Source organism: Syngnathus floridae, chromosome 9, assembly GCF_059516105.1.
Source record: "Syngnathus floridae isolate MCC-2025c chromosome 9, RoL_Sflo_1.0, whole genome shotgun sequence".
Taxonomy (NCBI): domain Eukaryota; kingdom Metazoa; phylum Chordata; class Actinopteri; order Syngnathiformes; family Syngnathidae; genus Syngnathus; species Syngnathus floridae.
Genome location: NC_142421.1, coordinates 8,700,752 through 8,724,333, shown reverse-complemented (window position 1 = coordinate 8,724,333; position 23,582 = coordinate 8,700,752). Strand labels below are relative to the sequence as shown.

Here is a 23,582-nt window from a genome sequence, read left to right as displayed (position 1 = left end):
ACAATTGGGCTTCCCTTGCCCACCTGGTCTTATGGATCACTGCTTTGGCTTTGGACTCTGTGGCAGGGTCAGAACCAGGTGCAGTGGACAGTCTCAACCAAGTTCAACTCTCCCAAGGGAACAAACATCAACATATTGTGCCTATTGCTATCCATAGAGCCCCTGCATCCCTTAGGGGCGGGCACAGTGAGTATTTTCTCCATTTTTGTATAGTGATACTTTAAATCCCATCTGTTTATAACATGCATCCCTATTTAATTTTAGCATTATTTCTGACAATACAATATGTGTTTATACATGCATCGTCAAGTTTTGCTCTATCCCTTCTTTGTCTGCCTCAGCAAAGTGCCCCATGTGTCTCTATGACTGAGATTATCCGTATCCCTTTCTCCAGATGCTCCACTGTGTCCAGATTAGACAGGATTAGAACATTGAGGCGCTCCATGTTGCCCAAGGGTGTTTGGGACAGACAAATATGTTGCCTGCAAAGTGTTAAGCCTCTTCTATAGGCCCATCTTGAGTGCAGATACTTTAATATTCTCATGGGGCCATTTTCATATGACACTGAGAGACCACGATACTTCAGCAGTACATGTCAAGGCATTAATTGACAGATGATGTAATGCATTCGTGGACCCATTTTTTTATGATGCCAAGTGGTCCTCAATGGTTTTACAGCGCAGACAATTTTCAAGTACGACAATTTCCTGCCGCAGCATAGTGAATACAATTCAACCTCCCAAAAAGTTTGAAAGTTTGCTTGCGTCCTGCAATTTTTTGTCGAATAGTGATGGATGCGGTTCATCTAAGACTCTAAAAAGGACAAGCAGTGGACAGATGGGTGGAAGCCTGGTACCAGTGCACTGTGGATGTTTCGGTGATGTTGCTCTAATGCTGGTTTCTCGATAAGGAAATAATCTGCGACCGATAAGAGTCACACAAGCGATGGAATTTTGAGAGTGTGTTATCGTACCATATGTGGAGCCCCTCGGAAATGTTCAGTTTAAGGTGTTTGCTGGCCATAATTGACCGTGTGGTAGACAACGTGTCGGTCTCCTGAGGGTGTATTTCATGACCTAATGTTCAAGAATCTCCTCTGAGCCATTATTAAGAGCCTATTAAGAAACAGAGTGAGGAGAAGCTCTCTCGGTAATGTGATTACATTTTAGGCCGAGCGCCATGCGAAAGGGTACATAAAAACAAAATGGAAGTCATGTTAATCAACATGGTACCTGGCTCTAGGATAAAGCCTGCTGTTGTCTTTGCTGTGATGCAAATTACTTGAGTTTCATGGGGCTTGTCTTCTCTCAGGGGTGTCTTTTTACTGCTGCAATTAACTAGTAAGTTATTTTGTCGGCTTTCTGAATTCCAGTGTAGCCCTCAATGATTTAGATTTTTCTTTATAGGCAAATATATACTCTCAGCATGCACTTTGTGTAACAAGATACAATTACATTATATGTAATGGATGTAACAATTTTGTTTAATGAAAGAAAATACATGGTCATGAGTTATGGTATTGAAGCGTTCGATTATAAATTGATTCCTTCGTATTATTCATTTACAGAATATGATGGTGATAGTTGAAGCGACCAATCTTATTTACATCTCCAAATGTCTCACCAATCATCACTTCATCAGATTAGAACAGAATCAAGAGTCAGTCACATAAAGAACAATTAACATAGTTATACAGAAATAAATTAACAAAACTCACAATAAAAATGATAAATTAAGAGTCTTTGAGAGCGAAGGAGTCAACAAAACCTCAGATTGATAAATCAATGAACATATTCCTTCCAATTGGCATATTAAAGACACTTGAGTCCATTTTAAATGTTACAACTAACATTCAGTTGAATTAGAGACATTTCTCATCACTATTTTGCAGAACAACAAATGAATGAAGACTTGAGAAGTTTGAGCCCTGGGACAAGGGAAATTTCTTCTGAGATGGAAGAAGAGAGAAGGGAGGCTCTGTGATGTTGCTGTCCTTGTCAGTATCTTGTGGGCTTGTATCATATAATTACTCCCATGTCTCTGAGTTGATGCAATCGTGTTACGATGACAGTATCCCTGCTCCTTTTTTAAGCAGCAATGGTGATAGTGGTGCTGATATAGATCTGAGTACATGTTACTGTAATCTAAAGAGAGCCTAGGTGGTTATTGACCCATGGATAAGAGACTGAAGACCACACTTGTAGTTTTTGCCTATGGTGGACATCATTTCCATTTAACCGACAGTGTGGCGTGTGCCTCCACTCATCTTTCCTACCCTTCACCCCACCCTCCTCTCATCTTCATTTTTCCTGCCTAAACCACCTTCAACTCCCTTGTTGGTGTGCAGAGCCCATCCAAGCAGACTGAGTGGGCAGTGTTTTGCGCCCGCAGTGGTCTGTGTGGTTCCAGCGGTGACCACACTGTAGATGGCATGGAGGGAAATGAGACCTGACTGCGCGTGTGGTGAGCAGGGAAGGTTCAGATGAGTAATGTGTCCATCCGGCTTTCGGATTAGAGATTTGCAAGATGAGAGCATGAAAGAGCGTGAAGAATAGACTATTGGTACTCAAGGGGGAGATGTTTCCCCCTGACATGCCTGGGTTCTGTCTGAGCTTGAGTCAGAGAGTTCTCTCCCCAAGTTATTGTGAATCATCAGGATCTAATTTGTTTACACCTCTGGCTCATGTCTTTAAAGGTAAAGCAATCCTAAATCCAAAAGTATTTCTCGGTTAGCAAATTGTGGTACTTTTAGTATTGTTAAATACATTTGAATACAGAAATTGAACATATATATTGAATGGTCGTAGTGCCTCTCTTGTCAACAAGAAAACTCAATTTTGCCCGAGTTTTATTTCTTGCAATTCTACTCGTTCATTAGAAAGCTCACCATTTTTTTGTTTAAACAGTTAAACAGCATAAGTACAACAGCCCTAACTTGTGTTATATTAAATACTATGAATGACGAGATGTGTTAAAGAGGAACAGTGTCACAAGCTAATCCAAACTATGAAGCAAGAAAAGCATGAAAAAAAAAAAGGATTTTCAAATCTTTACTGTCATGGCACTGCAAACACATGCACTTTCACCTCCCACACAGTAGATACGTATACACTAACCGACTGAAAAAATGGAGAAAAAAAAATCAACACATGTAGGCAGCAAATTGGAACTGAGTACAGTAATAGTCTCAAATTCAGATGACAGCATAAGAAATGATTATGGCTGCCCTTTGCACAAATGGTGGGCCTTGGGATGAGGATTTCTATGACTCGCATTTCTTCTGCAGTTTACAATTGCTCACCTGCAGTCGAGTGACTGGGCCCTAATCCACTCTAATAGGATTGTGTGGGATTTAAGCAACCTCATTGCTCCTTCCATCTCTTCGAGCCTCCAGTCTGCTGGGAATGACTGATAAAAATAAAAAAATGCTTGCTGAACACCAAGGTGCATGCTAATATTAGCATACACGAAGCAACACAGAGTCGGAATACGATGCAAACCCACACACATTTGTTGCTTTCTATCTATTTGTTGTCAGATGCCTGGTATGTTTGTGTTGTAAATATTGGGAAGGCACAGGATGCATGCGTTTAAAAATATCCATAAATATAAACAGTACATTTTTACTGTCTGATAATAAATGTGGACGGACAAGAAAACACAAATATAATAAAAACATTCTGCAAATTAGCACCAGGATCATAAAACTCAATCATGCTCTACATATGTGTAAATGTAAAAATATTTTTCTAATCTGAAACCTGTGCAATGATTGATAACATGATAATAAAACAACACACTACCACAAAGCTCACAAATGTCATTTTACAAAGAATTCAGCAGCATTCATCGTTCAATAACTATTTAATGACTAGCTGTTAAAAAGTCAAAGTGGACACATACCACCACAGCACGAGCAAACGTAAAGAAATACATATAATGTGAAAAGAATTGAAGCTTTCTTACTGTCTCTTAACTACTTCTTGTGTATTATTAGCTGAAGTTATGCAGCTAATTAAATGATATCTCCCCACTCTTTGAGGCTGAGGAGTAATAAGCAAAGCTGATGTCAAATCCTGCAATTAAGGCCAAAGCATACTCGCTATCTCTTGGGCCACATGGCTCACAAATGGAATAAACATTTAAAATGAAGCTGTGCCAAAGAAGCATGACATAAAAATTGTGCATTAATCAAGAGGTGTCTCTTGGAAGAGCCTTACGCAAATGCCTTAAACAGACAATTTACCATACGTCCAGTTATGATTGTGATGAACATGTTTCTGAGGCATTGTTTACACTCTATTTTTGAGTTTTTATGTATGCATGCTGCCTCAAGCTAGTGTCTAATACTTTTTCAAATAATGGAAAAATGTTTTAGGTCCTTTAATTGTGTGTGAAATATCCGGGCTGCGGAGATGTTATATATTTTCTCATAGAAAATAATTATAGGATAGGACGAAGGTATTACAACTGTACTGGCTCTTGATGCATTATTTCTTTAAAACGTGGTTGCTCCTTGTGATCTTAAAGCATGGTCTTTGTGTGGGTTGTATTCATGCCGACGCCGGTTGGAATGCACATGGCGCACAAGCAACGAGACAAGTCTCATATCAGAGCCTTGGCCTTGGATTCTGATTTCTGCCTCACTTCCATTGTGTAATTATCCCTTACACTTGTTTCCACTAACGAGAACTGCAGACATGCTTGCTCCCTATAAAGAAGATAGCTGAAATGTTTAGAGTCTGGGATCGCACACAGGCTCACTGAACTCAAATAATGATGACACTAATGTCTCATGGCACACGATTCTCCATAGAGGCTTTTTTTTTTTTATATTAAGCAGAAAATCACACGCTTTGTTTTCTCTCCGTCTATTTTTTGATGTGCGCAAATTAAACACTGGATGCAGAAACATCCAATCAACGTTTACTGGCAAACGAGAACGCTAATATGAGCTGAGTGAAAGGGTGCATTGTGTATTAGCTGCAAACCAGGCAAGGTGATGATGAGAGAGTAAATTAGAAGCTGTCGATACTGTGGGACACCTCTATGAGCGCCAAGGAGGTTGGCCGAGATGCCAGATATGCAGCTGGTCGAAGCAACAAAGGGCCCGTTGGGCGTAGTGCTCCGTTAGGACACTGGGTCTTGTCAGCTCAGACTGGATGGGCCATTCTGCTCCACAAGGCAGGGGCTCATGTTTCACTTTGGGCTTAGGGGAAGTGAGCATGGCAGCGGAGGGGGCAGAATGCTTCAAGGGACACTGGTCGACTGAGCACTCATGGCACAATGTTAGCAGCCTAGGGGCTACTGATTTATCCTCGGCCTTGAATTGATGGGCCCTTACCATGAAGAGCATGACGAGCTGGTCAGTATGGCTACCCTGAGGCCAGTTTCTGTGAGGTTTAAGCTTATCTCAGCACAGCAGTGTACACATAAATGACAGGGATGTACCGCAACTGTATTGTACAGAATGTTTCACAGTATTAGACTTGGGGGTTGACAGGCAAGAAATTAATTGTTTGTAAATTTGTTGATGGTGTAGATTTGGTTGTTCAAGTAAAATGGTGTACTTCACACAAAAAAAAATCAATCATCTTCTCACTGGTATCTACTAGGAATTGAGCGCATTCAGAGAGAGATTAAATAAATCACGATGTTCACAATTGAGATCTTCAAGAAAATTAGAGGTTCTAGATTGACCTGATTGGTTTGCTCCTCTATTTAATTACTCTCATAAAGATGAGTCAAGACAGCATAACATTCAATCTGACACTTCACAAAAACCACTGTACTCTACTTTCTAATTGGCTTGTTTTTAATCACAGGACCTTCATTAGTTTCTTTCTCTCTTTGCTTTGGATGTGCTCACTTCACTCTTATTGTGCCTTGAGCTTTCTCTCCTTTATTACGTTTGTTGCTCTGTAATTCTGGAGCTGGCATCTTAGAGACTTTAATACCAATCAAAGGCACCAAGCAGCAATGCCCCGCGTTTTGTTTCCACTTAATTTAATTACATCAATTTAGTCCAGCCGAGAGTAAGACGGGGAGAGAGGAGAGGAATCCGTATCGGCTTACGAAGACAGGTTTGGCACTGTCCGAAATGCTACATGGGGGATTGCCTTGATGAAAGAGGGCTTAAGACTCGTAAGTCAATGGATACAGTGACAAACAATACTGTGGAACTGTGCCAATAAAATGTTTGCAAAGACCTAGCAGGATGACTTTTCAGTATATGGACTATTTTAAGTCATTTTTTAAAGTCAAACACAAAGGAACATCTCAGCCCCTGTACATTAAAATGTCGGAAGGAGTTTTAGGGTCTCTCTGTATAGAAAACAAATGGCTGCCATGAGAAAGCTCAATTGTTTAAGTAAAGCACAGTGGGCAATGAATTAAGTACCGTCCAGTAATTTCCTAGATAAGCGCAGTTAGAAGGGGATGTTTGCGCCGCGGTGGGAGGGAACGCAGCCAACTTGTTTGCCATTAAATGGGACTGGCTCTCATTATCGTCTTTGAATTCAGCACAGACAGAGGCGCATGCTCTATATGACATGGAAATGCAGGAGATCAATTCACACACAGTACATTTAAATGGAATTCCAAGACGTTCATTTTCCAATTACGTTAATTATGGAATGGGTACTTGCAAAATGGCTTCTAGCCCCGATCGGGCGTACATGTGGCTATGCGTGTCATAATGACGTGTGGCATAAAGCGGCACACCTGAAGTACATGGAGAGCCACCAAATAAAGTGTAGCTCACGACAATGGACTCATGTTTGCCATTAAGTTGATACATGGAGGTCAAAGGACAGTTAAATAGCCATGAGGCAAGACTTTAGTGCTCATTGTATTTGCCATCTTGTCAACTGACCTATAAGATGATTTAATTGTTGATACAGGGGTGAGGTAAACTGCAGGATGTGGGTCTGCATGTGATAATTTTTTTCTGATGTCGGTAAATGCTCAGAAACATTGATTGTAAAGCCTCAGGAACATTGATTGTGGAGAGCTACTTCACCGGCATCGAGAGAGTTTGAATGGGGAATAGTGTCCTCATAAATCCCTTTAACGATTTCTCAAGTATCGGGAATAGTAATCCAATACAAATCATTACGGCACTTTTAATTGTCCCCCCCCCCCCCCCATGATGTGAAGCAAACAAAAACCTTTTTTCTTTCTTTTAATGGTATACATAACATATAGGTTATAAATGTTAATCAATTCTTTTCTGTCACACAAAATTGGTGCAGTGATGTGGCGGCTGTTACGCTAATTAAACTCATTTCCATTCTAAAGACATTGTCTATTTGATGCCAACCCTCTTCATACTATTATGTACTGGGCTGATAGGAGGTCCTATTTTTATATTGTATTTAGATTTATGGAAATGGTCAGTACTTAACCGAAAAACACACACACACGTCAGGTAATCTATATTTACACGCCAGACATTACGGGAAGCCCTGGTAGTGATCAGAGTTGTGTGAGGTGCTGATGGAAAGCAGATCTATAACGCTTTGTCTCCTTTTCATATTACCATCACATCTATGTAATTATGATTGGATTCTTCCTTAGTTTCTCGGAATAAGTAGTAATATGAGGCTCCTTGTGCTAGTGGTGTTAGAGGTCAGCAGAAAGACATCCTGTGTGGGTGCGATCTCAGCCAATCATACCAAGCCATATTCTTTAGCCAGTGGACTCGAGGAGCCGTCACTAGCAATTCACAATTACCTCTGAAGCACTCTTCTCATTCATAAAATAAGCGTACATTCTTTTTGGGATGTCTTGAGTGGAGAAGATGCAATTGCGGGTTTCCAATGCAACAAAAAAATATTAATTCACAGATCTTGCAGATTGGTCCCTTGAAACACTTGTCAGCAGCAAGGTTTACTCGGCGCAGTCCTTTAAAATGCGCGATGGTGTCGTGTCTTACTCGGGGATCATCCAGTTAAAGTGAGTGTCACATCATATAGGGAGACGGAGAGGGAACACGCTTGCTTGAGGGGGATCTTACATCGTTAGGAGGAGCTTAATTGTAATAATCTGAAACAGGGAGCAAGTGTTTGGTAGCTCTGAGGAAAACACTCAGACACTGCTAGCATGAAATTGCACTGTTAAGAGGCCAATATCAGTCACGTAGTTGTGGAACGAGAGCAATACAGCCTCTAGACTTCATGGAAAAAAGTCGGCCTTACAAATATATTACACAATGTATTTTCATTTGTAGAAGACCTCAAAACACTAAATCCATGCGGACAACATGGCTACTAGGTCTTATTTAATTCTGCTTTTATATGCACTCCAAAAAAATATATACAATAAATCCTGCCACAGATCTGTTGGTGTAACATTTGTTAATCACTCTATTGATAATTAATTGCGAATTAGTTTTAGCTCACACATGATTGTGTATTAACCATAATGAAGAAATGAGACTGAAATTGTTTTGTAGAAAACATATGCCTAAAGCCACAATCTGAGTAAAAAACATTTAACGAAAATGGTGTCTAAAGGCTTGAGTACTCTATTTCACATTTCATTATTTTTAAAGCTGAGCTGTCAAGTAAACGTGTATGCTTGTAAAATAAATCTTTAAAATGCTGACAACAAAAAACTGGCAGTGCATTTTTTTTTAGTTTATTTGTGTGCATGTGATCATAACCTTCTTTAATCCCTCGTGAAGGAATAAATATAAGACTCCCTCTACCAAGCAAAACTGACATGCATGTTATGCTGACAAGCATCAATATTACTCTAATGTTTCCATTCATGCACAGACTCCCACTTTTAAGTGACCACTTCCTTCATCATTTGGGAAAGTATCACGCCCATCTATTAGTGGCATCATGCCGCAGAGGTCTATCTCACTGAATAGCAAGGTAATTATAATGACTCTACTATCTTCCAGGTCGTGTTCATGGTCTCCTAAAGACAACAATGTAATTCACGGAGACAGGAAATAGCTGGTGCAGAGGTCACCGAAAGCCATAATTGGACCGGTCAGTCAATAATGCCGCAGCCTTTGAGGCCACTAATGAAGCACAAGAGACATGGCCTTGCATGCCAGTTACTTGAGCAACAGGGACATGACTGCACACTCAGTAGCATTCAGATGAATCCCCCCCCCCTGCAGAGCACTAAAGCAGAGTTAGCGCACAGTATTATGAGGAAAGCCACAGATGTCCAACCCTTAAAAGAAAATGAAGGCTTCTTAAAGTATTCCCAATATTATAGGGATGAGTATGCGTTCACTATATTAACATGCTGTGTTTGTGATTGTCTTGTTTTTTCCCCAGCTGGAACAACTTACATATTTGGACGTGATGGTGGTATCATCACATACACATGGCCGCCAAATGACCGGCCCAGCACAAGGGCAGACCGGCTTGCAATTGGCTTCAGCACTCACCTGAAAGATGCTGTTCTGGTGAGGGTGGATAGCTCCTCTGGTCTTGGAGACTTCTTGAAACTGCACATCGTAAGTGGAAAAACATACTCACTCAACAACAAGCAGCTTTTTTTTTTTTTTATTTCATAAGAAAAGGTCCCTGCTAGCCAAAGCTAGTATTCTTTTTCAAATGTTATTGGCTTTCACGGGTATTATGGAAAATGATTAAGGATGGTTCATTTAAAAACATAAGCGACACACTGGAAACTCCGATACATAAATGTGCAATTGGTTTTGTATTAGTCAAGGTATCCACACATTAACATATACACAAAGTCAGTGTGTACTGACATGAGCAGGCCTGCCCTGAGGAAATGGAACGTCTGTGTCTGTCTCACTCATGTGGAAGTGCATTATGGGCATTATGCGCAGCAAGCCTAAGATATTTTTAACGCACAGCTTTTCATCTGAGTGCAACTAGCCAGTTTAAAAGTAGATAACCTGTTATGTACACACCGTTAATTTCCAAATGTCATGCCGACACTCTAACAAGACACTAAAAAGAATTGGTACAGCGTCGAGAAAGATGAGTCAGATGGGCTAATGCTGTGATTCTGTATTTGTTTTTGTTTTTTTGAGTGGGGGGGTAGACTTTTGCTTGCTTGTTATATGTGTCACAAACCTTTGCAGTTAATTTAAATATTGAGTGCAGGTGACACGACATTGCACCCACAATAGAAAACTGTACCAGCGTCCAAAAAAAGACCTTAGACTGATGAGCGGACATTTTTTAAAGTAAAACCCACAGTAGTATAGGTCATAAGTAAATAATAATATATTCATGATTTTCTGTATTTTTACTGTGTAAAAAGTAAAGACATGCAGACACCAAAGGGAAGTCTTGGTTTGTTCAACTCAGAAAAGAAAAGCTCCTGCGGCTTACAGCAAATTCATCCCTTGCCTTGTTGTTGCAACATTCAATTGACAGGGAGAAATTGTTGATAAGGCATGTTCAACTGGCGGGGGCAGTGGCTTGTGAGAATCATTTCCCCTCTCGCATCAGCAGTCATTCCAGTTGCTTCCTCGTAATTATTTATTCATTAATGCACAGTAATTTGGCGGGCTTTGAGACTGTTGCATTTTGTCAGAGAAAATGAGAAAAGTAACTTTTGGAAATGCACAACAGAGACATGAAGTGAGTGAATCCAAAGTTCATGTATTTCAATGATCTAGTTCAGATCATAAATTAAAGAAAAAAAGTAACTACTGTACGTGTTTTATTGAGTATGACGAAAACCCTATCTGGAGCTGGCGTTCATTAGAATGCATTCTTTCCAACCAACATAGTCAAGAATGATTCCCCTTGGGTACCCCTGCCCCCTCACTCCCCTTATTTCCTCACGTTACCTCGACTGCTCTTTGAAGGAGGAGTGTCTTATCTTTTGCTCGATGAGATGGGATTAGACCAGATTTTCTGTATTTACACTCTCTCACACCCCTTTCCCCCAGGCCCCCCTCACGTACCTAATCGCAGACTCCCATTTCATGATGACAGCAAAATCATCAGGCCTTGAAGGACAAAATCTCAGTTTGCACTTTTTCAAAGAAGGAACATTCTGTGTAATACTTGGAAACTGTGATTTAAATGCAGCTCGATAGATTTGTGATCTCTCTCCCTGCTGCCGATTCTTCATTGCAGATAAAGATGATGACAGTGAAATCAGTGAACCATCAAATGTATAGCGATTACTCTCCCCTAGCTTATGTAGCACATACGGAAGGAAGACTTCATTTCTAATCAGGTTTCAGCATTTTCGTCCATTATAGAAACAATTTATGCTCCATAGTGCTGCACTAAATTCATTAGACTGCTCCAACAAGTTTGTGACCGTATTGTGCGGTCTGTACATGATTTAAAAAAAAAAAAAAAAAAAGCCCTCACATGTAGTAGATGGTTAAATGATAAATCTCAGCAGTGACATTATGCATTCAGGGTGTACTGGATATTGACTATAATCACTACGCCTATCATTACTTGTTTTGTGAATGCAATTAAGATTATTTCCCTTGATGCAGATCTATTTTAATTGAAGAATACAGCCACGTAAGTCTACATGGTTAAAATAGCTCCAGCACTTAGTGATTGTCCCATGTGAATTTTGGTGAACCTAAAGTTTAGCTTTGACTTTAAAACAAATCCTTGGAGACTTTGTAGACCTTGGTCCAAACCTGGACCTTGACGTCTTTCTTAATACACCCGAACCAGTTTTTATATTAGACAATCAATAGTAATTGTTATTAACGTTAATCTTTGATTATTAAAGACCGATGTGCATTCCAAATCCCACATGACACATCTTGGTCAGTTAAATTGTTTATTCAGAGGGGCTTTGCAGGTGAAGTGAGTGGGTGTATGCGAGGCGAGGCTGGCTAATAGAGGAGAAAAACTCGAGTCCAAGGAGAGAGTTCAAGGTAGATAAGGAACGCTGAGCTTTGGGGAGAAAAAAAATGGTAAGTCTATTGACGCCAAACTGCTTACAATTTGTTGGTCAAGGTGTTTAGTTGAAATCAACAAATGTGGGTTGTTGTTGTTTTTTTATTGGGCACATGGCAAAGTACTTTTTCAAATTGTATTGGCTTTGACAGTCGGTTGGTAACACAGTGCAGTTTAAGCACTGGTTGACAAAATAATTCCGAGTTGCAACCCCTGCTGTGATTTTCTGCATCTCAGCTTGAAGACATTTTTCTAGATTTTTTGGGGAATATACTTAAATGCCCAGCGATAACTTATCATGACTTGCTTAGACAATGGATGACCTTTTATGTGCACTTTTCTAGCTCTGCACATTCTCCCGCTCCCTGAAATCTGTCATTTACGCACCCTTATGCCATTTTCACATTGTGAGTGGAGCAAACCTAATGCATGGACATTCCCTTTCAGATTTATCCCTACCTGCATGTTTGTCTCCATTTTCCCATGGAATTAAACACATTTCTTCTTTCATACTCCAGCATGTTGTGAAGGTGAAACATTGTATTGCACATTTTTATTCAGTTAACAGCCCGGCGTTGCCCCAGTGACAGCTGACTAGGGCTAACAGAGCGGGACACACATGGATCATAATTCTCGCCTCCATTCACTAAATCCCCAACAGCTGTAATGTGTAAGGATAAGTAGTAAGCTCGGTATATTTCCTTGAGAGTTCTCTTAAGGAAGGTTTAAATTCCTAACTTTTTTTCATATTTTTTTGGGCCAAACAACAACCGTTGACTCCATTCTAAAACCATCTGTCTATTTTTAGGAAATCATTCAGTCTGTAAAGTGGTGTCTGCTCAGAGTTTGTATTTTGCTGTCAATGAGCAGCGATGTTGAGCACTCCTGGAGCTTCTCCTCATTCTCATGCAAGGTCCCTGGAGGTCCACTGAGCTTGTTTTGTGCCAGTTCTAAAATCTCTATGTGGGGGGGGGTTGGGGACTATTCCAAGTACTGCCTTCGATTTCTCTCTTCTAATTGCCTACACAACTTTAAAAAAAAAAAACAAGCAATGAAGGCACTCAGGCTAAGACAATGTACTGTGAAGTTAATGTATTCCATAGATGAGAGGATCTCTGAGAAATAATGACTTCTCTGCTGGAGCATTGCTCCCCTTGCTTCTCTTTAGCTGTCTTCCATAAAGGGGATTTTCTCCCTCTTGTGGATCACAATTTTACTGTAATTTCAACTCTCACTCCGTATCCTATTAATCAGGGAAAACAGCTTGAGGGCAACACATAACCATGACAAATGTATAAGAAGCTCAATGTGTAAGTTTCTGAACACAGTATGCAGAATTTTGTGCCGAATGATGAGCCTATGATGACACCAGATTCAAATTTGATGCTGAGGTGAGATTGTTACCTGGGAGAGGAGCTGTGGGCCCGTAGAGACAAACCGTGTCACGCTATCCCCCATGCACCTATTAGATACACCTGCAAAGGGAGTAGATCTTATTCCTTCTTAGGGTTAATGCCTCAGAGCCAGTAATTACCTCCCATGCTCTTTGCAGACTTGCATGCGATAGCCGCGGGATTTATGGTATGCACTGTCCTTGCGCTATTTGTTTGCTCAAGGCACATCACTCAGCCATTCTTCTTCTACTGCACTTCCCATCACCATCCCACGCTAAATCATTTTAATGTGTTCCTTATTGCCACCGTTGCCACCTCATGGTTTGCTCGCTTGTCTTGGCCATTTTCTATGGCTACAGTAGCTTAGTATAGAGACATTGCCCTCATATTCCATTTATGTTTTGCAACAACAACATTAAAATTGAATTGTTGTTATCATCACAAGTCTATTCAATGATAATAGGCGGGCATGAATATTACTTCTCAAGTCTCAGAATTGTTTCCATTTTCTACAATATGGCCCCTATTTTCCTAGACAGACATTTGGCTTTAAAATGGTGCATGTTCATTTTCGTGCTGATCGAGACATTAAGTCTTGTTTACAATGTTTGTGAATTTGAGAGAATGTGCTACCCCTCCATGAGGTGTTTGAGAGAATTTGATCGTAGGCTCACAGCACATCTAACAATATGGTGAGAGAAATTAGACTTGGTTTTAGACTATTTAAAAGCAGGTCTAAATTTTCATGCAATGGTGTTATGCAATTTTGGTAGATTTGATCAAAGATTCTGAGCTAACCGAACTTGTTCAGTGGGTGTCATCAACAGCTTGGGGCAATCACTACATAGATTTTTTTTTTTTCCTCAATTTTGGAGAGTTGTTATATGTTCAAGGGTTAATTTAATTTACTCGTGTCTGGGTCTGAGTTGCAGCTGAATTTTCATAATTTACAAGTCCAGTGCATTCAGTCAGTTCTTTTCACTTGCAATGCCGTTTCTCCCGGTTGTCTCTGTGGGTTAAAGATTTTGTGGGATGTCGATGCAGGGGCTTTCTTTGATCCATCTTCTGTTTCCCCTCTCCTTCATTTAACAAGAGGAAATCAGAAAATTCAATACAGTCAATTGGCAATGCACGTATAAAAGCATTTCAAGATGCAACCAGATGCTTTTTCACTTTGATCCCTAATTTCTCCTCATTTCACAGTTAACAGTTTCAGCAGAATTTCTGTGTGCTGGTCATTATCGTTTGGAGAGAAGGACTTTTATGAGACTATGCTAATGCCACCGTAATAGTGGGTTTAAAGCTGACCATGTTGAAGAGACAGCAGTGAAAGGAACGGATGGGGGAGCTTCACTGACCTCATTTAGTCCCTCTGCGATGATTAGTGTTAATATTATCTGCCATTTTTAAATTTAGCCTCACTTTTTGTCCAGTTTGAATCATGCTTGTTAGTTTCTAGCATTTTTAGTCAATCTCATCACATTTTTTGTTTTGCCCCACTTTATTTTATTTCAAGAAAACAATTTCATCCATTTAGTTTTAGTGAATAAAAGCTGATCGAGTTTTAGTCAGGACAAACATTTTCCCCTTTTACATTTTTTTTTGTCAGAAAATATTGAAGATTTTCATGTTCATATACATCTTTAATGTTTGAAAATGTAGGTCAACGTTGCTTTGATTTATGTCTGGTGCATTATTTTATTTTATCTAGATGAACTGCTTTAGTTTGTTTTACGTTCATATTTCATGTAGCGGTAGGAGTGAGCGATCTTGGTAAAAGCCTGAATGTGAGACTGAATCGCATCCCATCCCTTTAGTCACAGTCAAAGCAGCCACTCACCCTGGATGATGTTACCTGACCTCAAAGAATCAAATCTCATCATCTCCATATTGCGAGGGGGCAGCGTTAGAATTGCGATTACTCATCTTTCAATTCCAATCATTTCTCAATTTGTTCATTCTCTTTGCCACGACAAGGCCAAGTGGTCCATGACAAAGGATGACTGTGTGTGCGCGACAGGGAGAGAGAGTTATGTGTGTTTCTGAATGCAGAACAATGATGTGCCTTCTATTTTATTAGTGTTACAAATCACAGTAGGTGTCCAACGTCGTTCCCAAAGCTGAGCATCAATACGTTACGGGCTTGGCAATATTGCCACGGTTAACATGAAGGAAATTCGATTTCATCGTCTTCCCTTATTAGACCGTTAGCCTGTTCGTCGTTCGCTCATGTATGGGTTGCGAGGTTAACAACATTGACATTCTGTTTATTTTTTTACAAATTGAAGAATGAATTTGATTTGTATCGACACAGCCAACATCACGATTCAAATGCATTTCTCTAAATTTAGCTAGAGATTGATTGTATGATGCATTGCCATGATTACTATGCATATGTTTTCTTTAATGGAGATTGAAGCACCACAGCATGAATTGGACATAGCGGTTGACTTTTGACACAGCTGCCCCCATCCTCGGGCTGAGCTAAATTTAGCCTCCATTCATTTTGCTCCATTGCAGCAGACCAGCCTGAACAACAGTAGTAAGTCGGATTCAACTTATTGAAGGCTTAACTGGGCTGCTCTGGAACAAAAATGATTTTAAGAATATAGCAATAATAAAAACAAAGCATAGTTTTAAAAAAATGTGAATATTGCAATTTATTTTTGTAACCTTTTGTTGCTCCTTTAGATGAAATATCTCCTTTTCAAAAAGGGGTTCTAAATACAGATGAGTGCTTGGAAAGTGAATGAATGAGTTAGTGCATCATTACTTCAGTACCAGTGTTGGTTTACAAAATGTATGGTATTCTGAATGTTCTACCTGCTGGTTAGTGGAAAATGATGGAAAAGTTGCACCCTGGTGATTCAGGACACTGTCTGCACTATGTACTTAGCAGAGCATTTGTGCTGTGAAATGATTACTGAGTCACTGGCTGTCACTTACATATCTCAAGTCTGAAATGCTGAAGTTTAGTGCTGGTTGATTCCCACACAAAGGAAGTACATTTATAAGGGCAGTAGATGTTTTTCGGGTTATATAATTTTACAATTGATAATTTAAAGACAAGGACAAGACAGCTTTATTTATAAAGCATATTTTCATCTCCCTGTCCTTCACATAGTTATAAAACAACGTTTAAAGGCAAAATACAACATTTGAAGGCAAACAAGAAATAATAATACTTTTAGATGTTTAAAAGAAAAGAAAGAAAAAATATCAAATAAAACTGCAAGAATGTCTTTCAGGCTGGAGTAAAAAGCCAATGTAAAGTCTTTCGGACTAATAAAATGTTCTGATCCCTTTGTTCTGGTGTTAGAACCCAAGCTGCAGCGATCTGAATCCTGCATACCACAGAACACCTCATAGTGCCATGATGAAAGTACAACAAAATGCTGTCTTTATCCTCTTAAATCCTTCAGATGAGAAGTGAAAGGAGCAGCCATGGATCTGTGACCTTTTTAAAGTCTGTTTGTCAACTATGCATTGTGCTACGTGTCCCTGGACACACCAAAAATGCTGAAGTTATCTTTAATGTTGCAGTAAATGTTTCAGCATATAATACGTATTAATCTTTATGACTTCATTTGCTGCCTCATGTTACTTTGTTTGAAAGATCTTTTAGAGTGTTTGTCCAACAAGGGCAAAGTAAACACCTTGACAACGGTAATTAAAAGAGCAAGTGGGCCTAATTCATTTTACTGTCATCATCTCCTCCCTTCACTTGGCCTATTAAATCAGTTATGCTTGAAGTAGTTGCCTCTGCTTAACTCTTTAATTTACCAGCATAGTTTGCGAAATAGTCTTGTGTCTTATGAGAGAGGCTATAAAAGATGTAGAAAATTGTTGTGGGAATACCACAGCCTCAGCTGAATCTCCCTTGAAGTTGACACTAAAAGAAGTCACATTTTAAAACTCGCCTAACGATTGAAGCTTTATTCTGTCTGATCAGAAATACAAGTTATGCAAATAGTGCATCCAAAATATATTTTGATATTTTCACACTCTCCGCTAATTTGTATCATATCCCCCAGTGCCTAATCTCCCAACTACAAATCATTTCTGTGTCCATTACAGTATGGAAATGTATCTTTTGGGCGCCAGCTCTTCACATTATGCTTATTAGTCAATAGCAACACAAACCCACACAGCCAGTTAGTCAGTCATTTAGACTGTTTGCGTTTTAATCTATAAGCATTCAGTCCATAAACTCGCAAACTTTGTCAACCAAGTCATTTTAGTGTCATTACCATTACATGCAATTTTAATAGCTCCTGTAGATTAGAAACAAAGTCATGTCATACACTAAAAGCATTTGACTCCATCAGTCATAAAACAAATGGCAGATCTCTACCTACCCAGGCCGTAATATTTGTGAGCTGTGGATAATTGAGTTAATCATGTATGACATGACAGTGACAATTGGCCTTAAAGAATGCACAGTTGTGTACATTGTGTGACTAAATCACAGCCTCACTAGGAGCTTCCAGGTGAGAGATGAAGACAACTACCCGACTATTCTCTGAGAGTCATATTAGTTTATTATAGAGAACTATTGAGGAATAATCTTTGGGGCCAACTTCTTGATGAAGTCTGACGCCATAAATAAAAAAACATTAATAGACAAAAAAAGGGTGTTGGGAATGAAACAAAATGACAAACTGCCTGGGCTCCATCCTGTTTGCCTTTTATTACCGCTACCTTTCCCTGTGAGATACTAAACTGATAATGATCCAAAGACAATCAAAGAGTTGGAGGCAAATCATAAGTTGAAAGCTGAAGAAAAGATAAAGTGTGAGGACATTGTCAGGACTTAATTTGATAAAATCTTGTGAAGGCACAGAGTGATAAGAAGCAGATAGAATGAAATAAAGTAGAAGAAGCGATTTCCATTCCTGTCGTTATTGATTAACCACATGTTGCCAAGTTCATCCTGTCTGACCATTTGTTGTTCAATAAAAAGTCCAATCTCAATATAATGCATTTTATCTTCTAAGTCAAACACGTTTTTCTCTGGGACACTGGTTGACCGCCTTTTTTTTTTTTTTTTTTACTAATTCAAGAACTATTTTTAGAAATAATAGCAATAGAATTCCTCCAATGGGTGGTAGAGAAAGAAGCAAAAAGTCTTATATACTCATTGAGCTGGTTTAAGTTAAATTCATTTTTTTTAGATAGACATGTACAGATGTTAGTTTGGGTAAATGTAAGGGGATAAGGAAAAAAACATCCTTTAGGAGAAAGATGTTTTATAATTTCCATCGCCAGCTGTTCCCACCGTCACAAGGGTAAAGTTTGGCATCATAGTAGCGCTTGGGCTCCGATCACTCGGCCGTGTTGGCTAAAAGTATAAATCTGAGACCAGACCTTACACAACTACATGCTTTTCTTTGAAGCCATGCTTTATTTGTTCTTTTGATTCCCATAATATAGACACAAACGCCATGGAATGACTTAAATGACTGTGTTTATTGTTACTTTGTTTTGTTATACCATTTAAAGCTGCTCTTATTGGAATGGCCTCAATTACAGGACACCGTTTCCATGAAGCCTAACGGTCCATAAGGCTTTAGAGGAAGCAATATCAGTCCCCATGAAATCCTATTATTTGTGGTGGTTGCATGGAGGGTGATGGGTTCTCATTCCATCCACCAATGTGGGCTGTGAATTTCCAATGGATGCCTCGATCATCATATGGTAGTCTGTGCATGCATGTGCAATGAATGAATGAATGACTGATCGTGTGTGTGTGCGTGCATATTCGTGTGTCGCAGCGTGAGTGTGTGCACGTGTGTGTCAGGGAGCGCGACCTGTTCAATAAACCCATCACAGGCCTCGTAAAGAAAGCTGACATTTGCAGCGAAGGACAAAGGTCAAGGATTCAGGGCTGATGAGATCATGATGGAGGAAAGCGGTTTTGCCCCAAAGCCTTTTGATAAATGGGTAGAAATGTGTCGGGCGCAAATAGAAAAGGAAAAGAAAAATGAAATCTGCCGAATGTAGGCAGTGGAAAATGGTGATCAATCAGAAAAACATACACAAGCTCAGCATTATAAATGTGAAAGCAAATAGCATGAGAAGATCAATTCAGTCGCTTAAAGTCTGAAGCGTGAATGGATCTTAAGTGATCAATTTAAATTGATTCATAATTCATCCATCACTTGTAAGACCAATGTGGACAGCAATCTGATGTGTGTGTATTAGTGAAACACTCAGACTTGGGCTGGAGGCTGTTTTTGTCAACCCACACACACCGGATGGAGGCATCCTCTTGTTATTAAATACAGATAATCAAAAGATTTACACAGCTTCACATAACAAAACATTATCTTGCTCTCTGTGTGTACTCTCAAACTGCAAAACAAGGTGTTGGCGGACAGTTTTAATGATGACCCTACAATGAAGCGGAGGGACAAGCCATTAGAACCCATTTCTTTTTGGACCAAAATTGTTGCCAGTTTGACAGCTTATTCATTTGATCAAACACTACAAAACCCACATTTTCTCTCCCTGGTGGCAAAGTGTTATCCTTTTTTTGTTGTTGTGCGGCGTATCTGGGAATTCTGAGGTGAAGAACAAGACTATGAAAATAAGTGTGCAAGGGACCCTCCTGTGTGCTTCCTTTGTGGGATCTGGATGAGCAGTCACCCGCTCCATCCAGCACAGTGAGAGACTCCTGCTGCAGCTGCTGCTGCTGCTGTTGTTGTGTTGGTCAACATCAGTCCTCCCAAACACCACAACTCACTGGGCGGCAGTAAGATGGTGGCAGACCATAATGGAAGTGTCATCTTTTCAGATAAAAGATGGCGAGGCATTTATGAGAGGGGGAGTAATGGAAGGTGTGTAGTAAAAGATTCATTTCCAATAGGTTCTGAAGCAGGTTTAAGGCAGCCGAATGAAGATGGACGCTGTCATAGACAAACAGAAAAGCCAATATTCACTTTAACACATCAGCACTTTGTCAAAGGCCCGTCAATAAAATGCTTTGTATTCCCACCTCAAATAGGGAAGGCAAGATATCCATCAAAAAGTTTTATTTGGTGAAGTAAATCCCAACGGGGTGTGCATAAAACGCAGGTGTCTGCAAGTTTAAACCAGTGAGAGAGAGCACTGTAGTGGATTTCCTAGTCGGAAACAATTCCTATGAGGTTTAACACGGATATGAATTTAACATCAAGTAACGAGCATTATTGAGACAATTGCTTAAGTGATTGCCTTTTTTTTATTGAAACGTCCACGTTTAATATTCAAAACTGTATTCCAGTAATTTCCTGGCTGCAGTTAATTTTTTCAATTTAACATTACTTTCAGTGTGGATTATTTTAAATTGAAAAAGGCATAACTACTTATTCTGTGACAGAACTTCATTTTAGTTTCCAGCTGGGCCTCATTGAAAATATGAAAATAAAAGATTATACGGCACTTTTTCTATTAATCCAAATAGAAGAAAAGGTATAATTATTTAAAATTCAAATGCAACCTTTAAAATATAAAGTAGATTTCTATTTTATAAACCAGATTTACTCATGATATGGCTGGAAATAGGTGTGGGTATATTGTGTTTATACTGTTTGGGAAACTCCCCCGCATTGTAGTTACGTAATGAATAGAGTAAAATAGTGGGTGGATGTTTTGATGAGGGACAAAATGCTAAGAGTTGTGAGGCGCAACACAATTCGAAATCCAGACATCTACTCCTCCCATTAATCACAGTTTTCATGTTTATTTTTGTCACCATGTCAGAGCACGGGGAGCCTGAAAACAAGCAATGATATCAAGTCCAAATATTTGCCCTACAGCTCCCAGGTGGAAGGACGCTTGACATTTGAAGCAAGCTGGTGAAATTACATTAGTAATACTGACTGAATAAACAAGCATAATTTTGTACAGATTGCCAAATGTTGTCCAATGTATTCTTCCAAAAAGTTTTTTTTTTTTTATTATTATTCGGCTTCATTAATTAGATTTTTACATGTACATCATTTGTTTCCATATGCCTCCAGTGAACAAACACAGTAATGTTGTCTTTTGTCGGGCCAATCTTAGCTTCTTCTTTTTTTTTTTAACTACAATTTGATCCTCACCGTGTCCATTATGGTACTAAACGCAACTCTCAGATGGTGCATCATCTTCTGCTTATTTCAGATTGTCGGCTTCAAAATGCCATTATCCATCACTGACTCCAAAGAGAAGTGACAGTAACAGCTTTTACCTTGCATGTTGATCTCTGTGCTACATATTTATGGAATCTGTTTGACAGCTACGATGCTGTCAAGCAGACTGAGAGGTTTGTCAGAGACAAAGGAAGGCATGAAGGCGTATTACAGAATGTTTTTCTCTATTTTTGCCGTTTGTCTTCTCTTTAAAGAGGCATGCTTACCTCGCTTTTGGTTCATAGATGGCATTTAGTGTTGGTTTTCCCTCACTTTTGCATTTTGATCTGCACAACTGCTCCATACACTTTGATTATTGATTATTATGAAAACCTGATGTGCGAGAGAAAATCAAGGCAGACCTGGAATTAGCGCAAAAATGATCTAGAAGAGCTTAGGTGGATGTTCAATTAAAAAATGCAGTACAAATTTGTTGAGCAGTAAAATAGTTTTCAGTGAAATGAATTTCCCTGCCTCCGCAAATCTGATCAACGGGTTAAAATAAGGCCAGCTTGGACGGAAGGAATCATTTACCATCTGGTTTTACCCTCTGAGCTGAAATGAGGATCAAGAAACAACCTGACACTGAAAGGAAACGATGAAATTCAAATTCCATTACCATGTGACATCATACACAGTGTGCGTGTGCAGACTTGCCTCCAGCATGGCTCTGGAGCGCATGAAGTGCACCACATGCATAATTCGCATACACACAAATACAAGCCCAAATAGACACAAATATAAAGCATCTATTAAGCCATCCCACAAATTAAGGTTTGGTAGAGTTGGCTTAGTTCTGCTTTAATAAGGACCCAAGCCTTCCTGACTATATTACACCTGAGCGGCTCTATTTATTTCAGCTTCTCATCGGACTTCCAAGCCAGAGGCCTGGCATGACCATCACCGTTTAGTATTCATACCGCAACCGCTTCCAGATTCCATGCTCATTTTAGCTCCGTGACCCATCAAGCAGGGCACAACAACTCTTTGGCACATCCACCAATTACTGTACAAACACCTCTGCCTCCTCACAAATTACAATTGCATAAACTGCTCCTGGGGCAACATGCATTGAAATCTATTTATTGTTACTCAATATTGTCATTTGTCATCATGTTGACATATATGGTAATGTACACCACATCTTGACCAAGTGTTCACGGAGTCGGTACAATACAACAGTTTTCTCATTATACTCCCTGATTAAAATCTGCAAAAATGAATTTGCTTCTCGGAAAACATGTCACTGCTAAGATTCGTGTTGAGAAACGCTTCCAGGTTGCCTGATAAATATTATAGTAGTGATAAAATCATTTTAATAGACGGGGGCCGAAGGTTGGATAGCAACTGGTTTGCAAGTTGCACATTTTGTTGGTGTGATAGGTTACATCAAACCACCACATTCTGTACATAGAATAAATCTGTTGCGCATCACCCGGGCCTCCAGCCTTCTCCAGCTTGATGTCCTTCGGGTGATTGCATATGTAGTATATCTTGTTCTTGAACAGCTGGAAGAAAGCATTTCCATTTGCATAAGTCACAACTGTGCTTTCCTCCTGTTGAAGTGCAGCAGCAAGGCGCCACAGCATATGCATATGCACAGCAATGAGAAAGCAGCCATGATTTTTAAATGTTTTTATCTTTCTCATTATGGCCTGGACAGCACATTTATGACAGAGTTGTCTTTGCATGGAATTCTTCTCAGGCGGCACATACTGTAGCAGGAGGAAACTCATAAATCTTTCATGAGGAATAGAACATTGTTTCTCTTGAGGCATTGCTTATTATCATTTATCTGATGCCCGATAATAGCATTTGAGGGGAGCACAGTTTATGATAAGTTAGCAGCAAAAAGAGTCGTCTATATGATGCAAACATATAATCCGATTATTTTTGTTTGTTTATTATGTCATCATATTATATTCCGTAAAAATTGCTGACTGAGTGGATTTGGGTCTGTAGAAGTATTAAGTGTCAGGCTGCAGTTGTAAATAAGAACTTGGTCTTAATTGTTTGACTGGGTAAATAAAGGTTAGACAAAAAAAATACAATAATGCTAACTAAGAATAGTTCACTTTATACAATACAAAAGCTGGAGCAACAAAAACATCTCATTGCTTTTTAGCTTGTACTTTCAAGATACATTCTAG

At 39.4% G+C, this 23,582-nt stretch overlaps 1 protein-coding gene across 11 annotated transcripts in view; it reads left to right on the top strand.

Moving 5' to 3' along the window:
- Nucleotides 1-23,582, top strand: part of LOC148393348 (neurexin-1a-like) — a 181,131-nt gene that overhangs the window by 123,379 nt on the left and 34,170 nt on the right. For all 11 annotated transcript variants that reach the window (XM_088384596.1, XM_088384601.1, XM_088384599.1 and 8 more), the window contains one exon: nt 9,300-9,481. In XM_088384596.1, the coding sequence (XP_088240722.1) occupies nt 9,300-9,481 (182 nt within the window). The remainder of the gene's footprint in view (nt 1-9,299; nt 9,482-23,582) is intronic.